This window comes from Protobothrops mucrosquamatus, unplaced genomic scaffold (genome assembly GCF_001527695.2).
Source record: "Protobothrops mucrosquamatus isolate PMUCROS unplaced genomic scaffold, P.Mucros_1.0 scaffold74, whole genome shotgun sequence".
Classification (NCBI taxonomy): Eukaryota; Metazoa; Chordata; class Lepidosauria; order Squamata; family Viperidae; genus Protobothrops; species Protobothrops mucrosquamatus.
Window position 1 is genome coordinate 109,393 of NW_015386451.1, and position 11,424 is coordinate 120,816.

At 51.5% G+C, this 11,424-nt stretch overlaps 1 protein-coding gene across 1 annotated transcript; it reads left to right on the top strand.

The window, feature by feature from the left end:
• The first annotated feature begins 596 nt into the window (after nucleotides 1-596).
• On the top strand, nucleotides 597-10,478 carry ATP6V0D1 (ATPase H+ transporting V0 subunit d1). Its single transcript, XM_015812183.1, has 8 exons — nucleotides 597-732; nucleotides 1,950-2,121; nucleotides 5,498-5,676; nucleotides 5,908-5,987; nucleotides 7,465-7,542; nucleotides 8,213-8,389; nucleotides 9,128-9,205; nucleotides 9,940-10,478. The coding sequence occupies exons 1-8, from the start codon at nucleotides 597-599 to the stop codon at nucleotides 10,099-10,101; spliced, it is 1,062 nt and encodes a 353-aa protein (XP_015667669.1). The 3' UTR covers nucleotides 10,102-10,478.
• Nucleotides 10,479-11,424: the final 946 nt, after the last annotated feature.

The window sequence follows — 11,424 nt, forward strand, 5'->3', positions numbered from 1 at the left end:
TGTTAAGTTTTGCCCCATTTTACGATGTTTCTTGCCACATTTGTTAAGTGAATCACTGCAGTTGTTAAATTAGTAACACCGTCATTAAGTGAATCTGGCTTTCCCACCGACTTTGTTTTTGCCAGGTCACAAAAGGGGATCACATGACACTGAGACCCTGCAACCATCATAAATATCGAACCAGTTGCCAAGCATGGGGATGCTGCAACGGTCTAAGGGTGATAAATGGTCATGTCATTTTTTCAGTGCTGTTGTAACTTTGAATGAACTGTTGTAAGTCGAGGACTGCATCTGCCAGCCCATTTGTCCGGAATGGGTCGGGGTCTCTCCTGCCTGAGCAGGGTTCGGGCTCCCTTGCAGCTCTCCGATTCTGTCAGCTTCTAATTCATGTCCCAGGAACGGAACCGACCCCCTCTCGAGAGCCCCATCCGTCCGACGGCCAGACCCTGCCCGGGCTCGCCCGATACCGCCCGCCCCCCCGAAGACGGGCGCTCTGGTGGCGCCGGAAACCGCTCCTCCGTGCGTCTCTATGGCCGCGGCGGCGGAAGTGCTGAGCGTCACGGGACAGACCGGGCTCCGCCGCCGCCGCCGCCGCCATGCTGCTCTCCTGCTTCCCAGAGCTCTACTTTAACGTGGACAGCGGCTACCTGGAGGGCCTGGTGCGCGGCTTCAAGGCCGGGGTGCTCAGTCAGGCCGACTACGTCAACCTGGTCCAGTGCGAGAGCCTGGAAGGTGGGTGGCGCGGTGGCGGCGGCGGCGGACCTCCCTCCATCTCGGGCCTCGCCGCTCCCCCCTCACGACGCCGAGACCGGCGCGCAGCCCCCCCCCCGGGCTTCGGAGACGCACCGCTCCTTCTGCGGACGCCCCGCCGGGGCTGCTCCCGCCCGCTTTCGGGGAGCCGGGGCTGCGGAGCCGAGGCGGCCGAGGCCCTGGGCCGCCCTCGCCCAGCTGCGCGGCGATGCAGGGTGGTCAGCAGGGATGCGGCGCCGAGCGCCGGGGCGGGAAAAGGCGGAAGCCGCGGCCTTCCCTCCTCGGGCCCTGCGCGCCCTGGCGTGGCTGTTCGCTGGCCGGAGGAAAAGTGGGCGCTTTGGTAAAACCAGAGGAGGCGCCTGACGTTCTCTTGGGAGCGGCAGCTGCGGCTTTTTAATTACTGAAAATGTGAAATACAAGCTTTCTTGTTTAAGGCAGGTTTTATTAATTTCTGAATTTATATCTCATCTTTCACTCGAAGCCGCTTAAAAGCTTTAAAAACACAGAACAAATTAAAAAATTGAAATCTTTAAAAGTTAGCAGAGGAGAAGCACTTTTACCATTTTCTGAAATTGTGGGAGCGAAATCCGTTTCTCTGGAAACCGCACAGGAGTAGCCCCTTTCTTGCATCGCCTCCGCTTGGCAGCAGGGCCTGGGCAGCCTTTCCTACCCACCAGGGTTCCTTGTGGGAGAGGGGAGGCTGCAGGCTGCCAGCTCATTAATTTGTTTAACACTTAAAAATTGTGCAGGGAGATGGTCCCTCTGTCTTGTGTCAGTGGCCTGGCTGCTTCATTCTGCACCTGTCCTAATTTCTGGATATTTCTCAAGAGTGAAGTGCAAAGTGCCTTGCAGGACGTGTAACCAAGGCAGAGGGAACCCTTGCTAATTTGGCTTTTGGCATTCTAGTTGCAATTATATCAACTCTTTCAAATCCAGCAACAGCTGAGCGATCCCAACTGCAACTAAGCTTTTTGGGGAATAGAAGCACGTCATCCAGACCAAGTTAAGAGCATCCCCATCCTCTTTGGCCTCTTTAGCCATAAACCAGAGCCTCGAGCAGGCTGCCCTTTCATTCCCGAGAGCTGTTTTCAGCTGCTGCATCAGGAATTATCTCTAGCCTACAGTGGAAACTATTGTTAGTGATTGCCAAGCGTCTTCCATCAATTTTCATGCCTGAATTTTTTCTTTTAATTTTTCAGATTTGAAGCTTCATCTCCAGAGTACAGACTATGGGAACTTCCTGGCAAATGAGGCCTCTCCTCTCACCGTCTCTGTCATTGATGACAAACTGAAGGAGAAGATGGTTGTGGAGTTCCGCCACATGCGGAATCACGCTTACGAGCCTTTGGCCAGCTTCCTGGATTTCATCACGTAAGTCTGAATCTGCAGGGCAAAAGAACCCTGGGAATCTGGCTGGCACAAGTCTGCCAGGTAGATTTTGTGGAAACACAGCACGCTTTGTTTTCATTTATACGGAAAGCTTTGAGCGATGTCAAAGGACTTCTAGAGTCTTTCATACCTCACGCTTACAAATTGTTTATGGCAAATTGTGTCCTAAGATCACAACCCCTTATTCTAGCCTTGAATTTCTGTGTTGGATTCATTAGAAGCTGAAGGGAATTTTGTGGCGATTCCAGTTTAAGGGGGCTTAAACTGTCCAAAATGGAGCATTTGGTATTTAACTGTAAATGTTCTGCAAAGTCAGAAATGAATGAAAGGACGTTAGGATGATGAGACCAGATACCAAATCTTGTGGACAGGAATTAAAAATGCTGGCTTGTTTAGTCTTGAGAAAAGGAGCCATGGGGGAATTGATATAGGATGTATGAGTTGGAAGGGACATTATAGGTTTGATTTTCTGGTCACTTCAGGAATCCGCTAAGCTATTCCTGACAGATGGTCATCTTGCAAAAAGAATCCACTTCTGTCCTGAGCTCTTAGTAGCTCTTACGATATCTACAGGTAGCCCTGTAGATTGTAGAGAAAGAGATTGCAAGAAAGCAAGGTGTTTCCCGCTGCCAGCACGATCGCATTTTTCTCTACGTGTAGAAGAGCAAACAGTTTACTTTTTTGAAATCTCTACGTCTCCAGTCTCTGCTCTGGAGGGGGTGGGCCAAGTACGTAATTTCTGTAGACAATTTCTCCCTTCTTGACTATTTCCTGCTGCCAAAGGGTGAGGGAGTGGTTAGGAGGCAAACAAAAGGGAAAATATGAAAATGACTAGTCTTGTCTCTGCATCCACTGCATGCACTCATGTGATTTCTCATTTAGCGACCACTTTGCTTAATGGCAAAGTTGCCCATCCCAGTTACAATAATTAAGTATGGACTATGTGTATATTTAAAACAGTTTAATAATAACATTCAGTTGTTAATTTCAGTCCATTGGTCCTTGTTCTGCCTCCTGTTTAAACAGAAAATAAGTCTATCCCCTCATGGAAATTGTAAAATGTTTTTTTTTTAGATTCAGAAGTGTGTAGATTTTTATTTTATCTCCCCTCTTTGAAACATAAACATGCCCAGACAGTTTATCTATTTCTCATCAGTTTGCTTTCCAGGTCTGTTATCATTCTAAACCCAATCCAGTTTCTCCATGTCCTGTTGACTTGCCAGGCCCACCACCGGACACAGCTTAAGTGGCACAGTTCTTTCCTGGGTGCAACACATTGACCTGTCTGGCTGCCATACCAGGTTGCTTTCCCCTATAGTGACACTCCTCAGGGAGACCATGATCACTTTCTGTTGTTTAGTGGAAGACAGAGTAATGTTGACTGTTGGGTGGGGAGGGAAAACCAACTTTCTACAGCAATTCAGTGATAGAAACATTGGCACAAAGAATTCATGAGTTTCATTGAAGGTAGAGCAGTGCATCTCAATCTTGGTGAATTTAAGTTGTATGGATTTGAACTCCCAGAGTTCCCCAGTCAGCATGCTGGGAGTCCAGGTCCCTGCAACTTAAAAGTCACCAAAGTTGAGAAACGCTTAAGTAGAAGCTAGAGAACCATCTCTTGGTTAATATGATTCCTGCATAGAGCACAGGATTCAACTTGAGAGCCTCTGTGACCCCCTTGTACTCCAAGGGTCCCGTCCATACTTGAGTGTGGAAGGTTGAAAGAGCCACAGAGAACTGAATCCCATCATCTCTCTCGTCCCCAATCCACACGTTCATAGGCAGAGGGAGAGGTTTGTTCCCTTTTTGCTATCTTCCACTAGAGGGCCTGGGAGCCCCTTTGGGTGGCGATTTGCTGTGGTAAGTGAAGTCTGGGTCTGAGAAGGTGGCTTCTTGTAGGCATCTCTTAAGAAAGCCTCTGGGCACTGGAGGTCCAGATCTCCTGGGGAAGCTGGTGAGTGCAAAATGGCCACTGGCTCCAGGCAGAGAAATGTTGGGCTGATTTTTTTGGGATGGTAACATCTATTTTAAGCATTCCTGACTACCTGGATGGATGACTCAAAAGTCACTTACTGAGGAACTGAACAGAAAGAATATGATGATAGAATTCTATAGACAAGTGAGAAAGGGGAAGACAAGTGTGACAGCCAGTGCTTTTAATCACTGAGTCCTGATTTTATAATGAGAGTTAAAAGGCCAAAAATGTGTAAGAGGACTCAGCATATGGGATGAAATCTTGAGTTGAGCCCTGGCAGACAATGGAAACATTGACAGCCCTGACCAGAAGCTGGGCCTGGTTGCTTTCAGGATTGTTTGGGATACAGCAGAGAACTTGAAATCCTTTCCTGGCCCCCCAAATCTTCTGGGTTCACGCCTCTTGCTTCAGAACACCCTGTACTCTGGCATCTTTGCTGTTCTGCCCAGGTGAGGGCTTCAGGAGCACATGGATGCGCTGCGTGCCCTGGCCCTGGCCTCTGCGGTGGGGTTGAGGGCATCCAGGGCAGGCTTGATCAGTCCTGCTTCCCAGTCTTAAAGGGGGCTTTTCTGCATGCTCCACTCGGGAGAGAAATCTTTTTACCTTTTTATGATGAAAGATCTGTAGTGAAACAAACATCACTTGGAGCAAATGGGTTTTATAGCTTTTTGAGAAGTTTCTTGGAGTGAAGCAGCCTTGGTCTATTTCCACCTCTCTGCAGGGGCTTTCAGACTCTTGCCCTCCTCCTGGTGCTGTGTCTCTATGCTTCAGCCTGCTTCTGAGTACAAAAGGAATGCCCTCCCTGGAGAGGACCTGTCATTTCCTTGTGTTTGCTCTGGCTGGGCTGCGAGTGACTGACCCGGGCCACCCGGTAAACGTCTGTGCCCGAGGACAGACTTGGATCTGGGTCTTCGTAGCTCTAAACCTGGGGTAGGCAACCTTGGCTCTCCCGGAATTCTGGGAGTTGAAGTCCACGAGTCATAAAAGAGTCAGGGTTGCCCACCCCTGCTCTAATCCAATGCCTTTGCCTCCAATTCTGACCACTGACTCTCTGCTCATCAGGGTCTTCCGCATCAGCTGAGATTTTGGGGATGAGTTTAAACTTGTTTCTTGCAAGGTAGCAGGTTTGAAGTCATAACTTTCCCAAATAGCAGAAGCCCCAGTCCATGGTCTACTCCACACTTATGTGGTGTTGCGGTTGAGAAACCCCCTTGAAGCTTTTTCGGGAATGTATGTGTGGATTGACGAGGCCCTGCGGATAGTGACAGGACCTCCACTGTTCTTTTCACCCACAGCCCAGCCTGGTGGCACGAACCTAGTCAGAGAGAGGGTGGGAGAGGGGCTGCTTGCTGTCCTAGCCCTGCTGTCACTGCTTTCTTTCAGCTACAGCTACATGATTGATAATGTCATTCTGCTGATTACTGGGACGCTCCATCAACGCTCCATCGCAGAACTGGTACCCAAATGCCATCCCTTGGGCAGCTTTGAGCAGATGGAGGCTGTGAATATTGCCCAGACACCAGCTGAGCTATACAATGCCATCCTGGTGGACACGCCTCTTGGTAAGATAAGAGGGTGGCGCTTTAGTGGGAAGGCCACTGAATGGGGTCTCAGTCCTGGGTGGGCAGAAAAACTGGCTTGCCAAGCTTGATCGTTGGCCTGAGTCTTTATGGAAAGCATCAGGGCCTGCTTGGTGAGGGGTCTCCTCCTCCTCCACAAAGCAGTGATGGCTGCAAGCCTAAGCAGGGGTCCTGTGGCTGCTTCTTCTGCTCACCCTTTTTCTTTTCTTTTAGCTGCCTTTTTCCAGGATTGCATATCTGAGCAGGATCTGGATGAGATGAACATAGAAATTATACGAAATACTTTGTATAAGGTTAGTACTTGGGGACAAATAAATGTGGTGCTGCAATCTTCTCCCATTTGTGCAACATTGCTGGGTCTGCAGAATGAACTGAAGCTGGAAGGGCCAGGGCAAGGCCCCCTCCTCCTCCATGGGGGGGGGGGGAAGCGGGAGCCATGTTGGCCAGGCCTCAGCCTCCTACACCCTGGAGGCTCCTTTTTGCTCTCCTATAGGAACTGCAGAGTAAACAAACGGCAGATACCAACTTCTACCGAAGTCCTGCTTTTGTAAGGAGGTGTTAGGCCAGTGGCTCTCATCCTGTGGACCACGGACCCCTGGGGAGCTGCGATGTCATCACAGGCTTGAAGCAAAGACTTGAAGAAATATTATGATTTAAATCTTAAGTCTTGGGGGTCCATGGCCATGGTATTTAAGGGGGGGGGCATGGTGAAGAAAAGGTAGAGAACCACTGTGTTAGGCTCTTGTCTCTGGATGGCAGCCAAAGGGAGAGTTAATGCGATAGACGTACACACTATGAAGGAGAACCCCCGGAATTAATTTAACGCACGTGTTATATTTGAGAAGTAAATATTGGGGATGAGCATCCATTTGGATCTGAAGGGCAAAAGGTGAGTTGGACCACTTGCAACACCTGATGGAAGACCTCAGCGTTTGTCCTGTAGGAGTTCGGGATAGTAGTTCTTTTGCCATGATATAACAGCTGGTAGTGCTGCTGAAAGGGTGTGTTGACACTTTGTGAGACAAGGGAGGGTGAGGAGGTGTGCTGTGAGAAGCTGCTGCCACCCTTTTGGCCTCCAAGCACGGAGGTCAAGATCTGGCTTGGGTGCTCCAGGTTCATGGTCCATTTCGTGCCTGGCAAAGCCCAGGATGCTGCTTATACCTACTTCCCTTTGTCAGAATGATTCCCACGAGAGAGAGAGAGAGGGAGGGATCGTAAGTGCCGAGGCTCCCAGCCGACCTGAAAGCATAAAAAGAATGTGGGTAGTGGGGGGGGAGGGGTCTGCCAAGCTTCCTGGGCAGAGAGTTGAGCATAGAGGCTGCTGGACAGGTTTGGCCAAGGATATCTGTTTCCTTGAGGAAGTCCTTGGGTGGCTTCATAGTCCGGCCTGGGCTGGCTGAATCTTCCGAAAGGAAAAGGCCGGTCCATCTGCCCTCAGAGATTTCAGGAGGGGAGAAAGGCAAGATGATTTTAAGTGCTAATGTCCAAAGTAGCCTACAAATTGCCCACCAGTTGCGCTAGCTGCTTTGATTGCTTTGGTCCATTCCCAGGCGTCCGTAGAGGCTGTGTCTCCTGGGGATTTGGTTTCAAGATTCTCGCCTGTCCCAAAGCCTCTCACTCTTCTACCAAACCAGATGCTGCCCCCCCCTTCCTGGAGGGCAGTATCCCTGCCAGGCTGTCAGCACCTCAGTGGGCGATTCTGCAGCTTGCATGGGTTGCTCTTGTTGGCCTTGCTGGGCCAGGTCTTCACCATTGACTGTTTCTTTCCAGGCTTACCTGGAGTCCTTCTACAAGTTCTGCAAGAGCCTGGGAGGCACAACAGCAGACGCCATGTGCCCGATTTTGGAGGTAGGAGCCAGCTTAGCACCTGCTCTGTGGGGATCCAGCTTCCTGCTTGCTGGGCAAGAGAGGAGAGCCACAGGCCTTGGATGCCTCTGCCTGGGCTGGGTCACAGCCATTTGCAACCTGTAAGAAGGCAGCTCTCTCCTTTTGGGTGTCTGTCTTTGCCCAAGTTTAAGCAGTTTCTGCAAATACTTAATTTGGCACACGGTATCAGTTAATTCTTTCTTTTCCCACCTATCTTCCTTGGTCTATACAAGAACAGTTTCAGAGTAAAAAAACATATATTAGAAACTTTTTTTAAAAATTGCATCTGATTTTCCCAAGACAGAAATCAGACAGTTTTGCTGTAGAAGTTCTTGGTTATGCAGGCAGTTGCCAACTCATTCTGTCTTTTGTCTGTCTGTCTCTGTGTGAAATTCAACACTACAGTTAGTTTTCCTATTTCTGATAAGCTGGCAAGAATTGCTGATCCAATTAAACAAAGAGCTAGGAGGCCCTGTTGCTTCTGAGAGCAGGGGGGCCTTTGTGGGGTGGAATCTGCCGCTGGACCTACCTCGTCGGTCCTCCCCTCAGCTGCCCTTGTACTGACTGTGCCCCGTCCTCCTCGTGCTGTCTCTGATCCTGCCTGGGTCCCTCCCGGCTGCTTCCCTGCTGACCCGGCCTTTTTCCCCTCCAGTTCGAAGCGGATCGCAGAGCCTTCATCATCACCATCAATTCCTTTGGCACCGAGTTGTCCAAGGAGGACCGCGCCAAGCTCTTCCCCCACTGCGGCAAACTCCACCCCGAGGGCCTGGCTCAGCTCGCCAGGGCAGATGACTACGAGCAAGTCAAAACCGTGGCCAATTACTACCCGGTAAGGGCTCCGGGGCAGCTGTGTCTTGTGGGACTGGCCAGTGCGAGGGAGCCCATTCACTAGGGCAGCCCAGCTTGAACAGTGGCCGGTGCTGCCTGCATTGGTGTCCTTCTGAACTTTGACCCTGAGTTTTGCATTAGAGCAGGTGTCTTTTTTGTGACTCTCCTTCTCAGCACAGGCATTTCCCGGCCTGGCCTCCTCTAGATTTTTGGACTGGAATTCTGGATGTGGTGCTGCTTCCGATACAGGTGGTAGCGCTTGCTGAGAGAGAAGTTAGGACATTTCTTCTTGCCATTATCTTGTACTGGTCCAGCAAAAATGAGACTGGGTTGATGTTTACCCTTCCTTTATTTTGGATTAACACAAGGCAGCTCACGTTTTCTCCTCCCGTGAGCTGGGCAGGGGGAGGACTGGCCCAGGTCGCCCAGTGGCCTTTTGGTCCTGAAGCAGAATCGGGGCTTAGGATCTTCTGGATTTGAGATCAGCACCCCCTTAGCCCCCTGCCCAAATTGGCTCTCCCCTGTCTCAAAGGGAGTTCCGGCACTTGTCCATAAAGGCAGCCGGCGTGTTGTGCTAGCCGAGTGGTGCCTTTTTTTTGCTGTTCTGATTCTTTTCCAGTCTCTTGAGGCTGCCTAAACAAGCCAAATTGTATTCCATGTATTGCTTGAGGAAAGGTGCACCTCGGGGATGTGGGATGCCAGCTTTTCTGGTTCTCCCTCATTTCTCTTTCTCCTGCAGGAATATAAATTGCTCTTTGAAGGAGCAGGTAGCAACCCTGGTGACAAAACCCTCGAGGACCGGTTCTTTGAGCACGAGGTGAGCAGGTGGGAGCTCCCCACATACATGTAGCTCTTTCACTCTGTGACAAAGAGGGAAGCCACCCCCATCCCCCACGGGCCTGTGGTGGCATCAGGAAGGGAGAAGGGGCAGCAGCCAGAGGGACCCTTCCTCCTCTGCTGCAGCTCTTCTTGGGACCTTTTTCTAAGGCTGCCCTTTGTGGGTTATTGTGGTGATGATGATGAGCATCACAAGGTGGCAGCAGAGAAATACAAAGACGTCCTTTGCTGTCATCTGCAGTTTTTCAGGTTTGCTGAAGGCCTTGGACAAAGAATCTGTGGTCTGGCCTTGTCGCCCTCCGTACCTTTATGCCACTGCTAGACAGAAAGCAAAGTTGGAATTGAAGAGAGCTATAAATCAGGGTGCAGCACAGAGGGCGTTCCACTGCTGCTCCCCGTGGGGCTCCCCTGGTGCAAACCAGGGCAGTGGTGAGCTGTGCCCTCAAGAGCAGCGGCCTCACTTCAGCAGGGGGACAGCCGTGCTTAGAAGGCCAATGTTCAGCCTGGACAGGCTCACCAAATCCTGCGGCACCTCAAGGGGGGGGGGTGGCCATCACAGCAGAGGTCACGGGGAGCCTCCCATATGCAGCTTTGCCTGCCAGTATTGCAAAAATCTCCCCTGCCAAGCCCATTGAAGAAGCTGCTTCTTGCCTGGGACAGTTGGGGCTTCCCAGGATAGCAGGACGCCTGCTCAGGTGTTTCTCTTCCTGGCAGGTGAAGCTGAACAAGCTGGCCTTCCTGAACCAGTTCCATTTTGGTGTGTTTTATGCTTTTGTGAAACTGAAGGAGCAAGAATGCCGCAACATCGTGTGGATCGCGGAGTGCATTGCCCAGCGCCACCGAGCAAAGATTGATAACTACATTCCCATCTTCTGAGTGTTTCCCTTTGTCTGGCAAAGCCTGTAGATGTCCCGGAGGGCTTCTTCAGCCCCCGCCTGGGGAAGCTGAGGCAGGAGGGTCTCTGCACGCATCCCCTTTCCTGTTGGACTCCTTGTGTTTGCCAGAATCGGACAGGCTAAATTGTGCTGTGTCTGTACCAACTCATTGTGCTGTTGAGAAGGCGTCTTGCTGGGCGCATCCTGGGCCATCCTGGTGCCCCCATATGGGACGCACTCTTGGCATCTGCTTCCTGTTGCCACCATCTTGCTCGAAGACAGGTGCTTTTCAGACTAGGCCAGCGTAGCTCTTCTGAGGCACCCTGGAAGCAGCTGCTTAGCCAGCGATCCTCTGCCGGGAGTGATACTAGAATGGCATTCCCCCCCCCACCCCTCCCCTCCCCTTATGGGCCTGCCTGCTTCTCCCTTCCTTCGTGGCCTCTGGGTTCCTAAGCAGGCTCAGCATTGACTTTGCTGGGCTCCAGATGGAGAAGGCTCTCTCCTTAAGCAGCCCCTCCAGGCCCCCCTCCCCTCCTGCCAGGAGGGCCAGGGGCAGCTGTTTCCAAGGGCCCTGGAGGGCTCGACTCCGAGGTCAGGCCTGGGAGCCGTTGCGGCCGAGACAGAGGCTCTCCCTGCCCGGCTGGTTCTGAGCTCTTCCCACTCCTTGTCTTGGCCGGGCACCTGCATCACCCTCTGTTCACCGGAAGAGGTGAGGCTGGTGCTCTTGACCTCCTCGGCAGCTTTTCTCCCACCAGCGGGAATCGAAAAAGCTTCCCTCTGAACCGGCCCAAAGCTCTTGCTGAAAGTCCCATGTTTTGATTGAGAGCCATGCAGCTTGGCCCCTGGAGAATTGGGGAGGGGGGTGTCCTTGTTGCTAAGCCTCCTACACTTGAGCAGCAAAAAACGATAGGCGCCCACCCATTTGCACCCCTCTTCAGAAAATGGGCTTGGCCTGCCCCATCCGGCTTCCCAAGACCCGGCTCTCCTCCCCCTTGGATGCGGCCACCGGTCCTTTCCCTGGCTTTTGCGGGTGAGAGGAGTCCGTCCAGTCAGCCTCCGTGTGTGCTCAGTGATTGTGCTGTTCCCAGTATTTGACTTGTGTGTATCTTCCTCTTAAACCATGGCAATGAACCACTGAATCGCTGTTTCTGTCTTCTGGCCTCAGAGATTGGGCTTCTTGGGAAGGTTGGGCTGACCGCAAGCAGCTTTTCCCTGGACGGTGGATGAAAGGATCCAAAGATCACCCCGTGGCTTCCACTTAAGGGCAGATTCTTGCAAGTGGCCAGTTCTAATGTTTACTCCATTTATTTATTTGTTTGCTTGT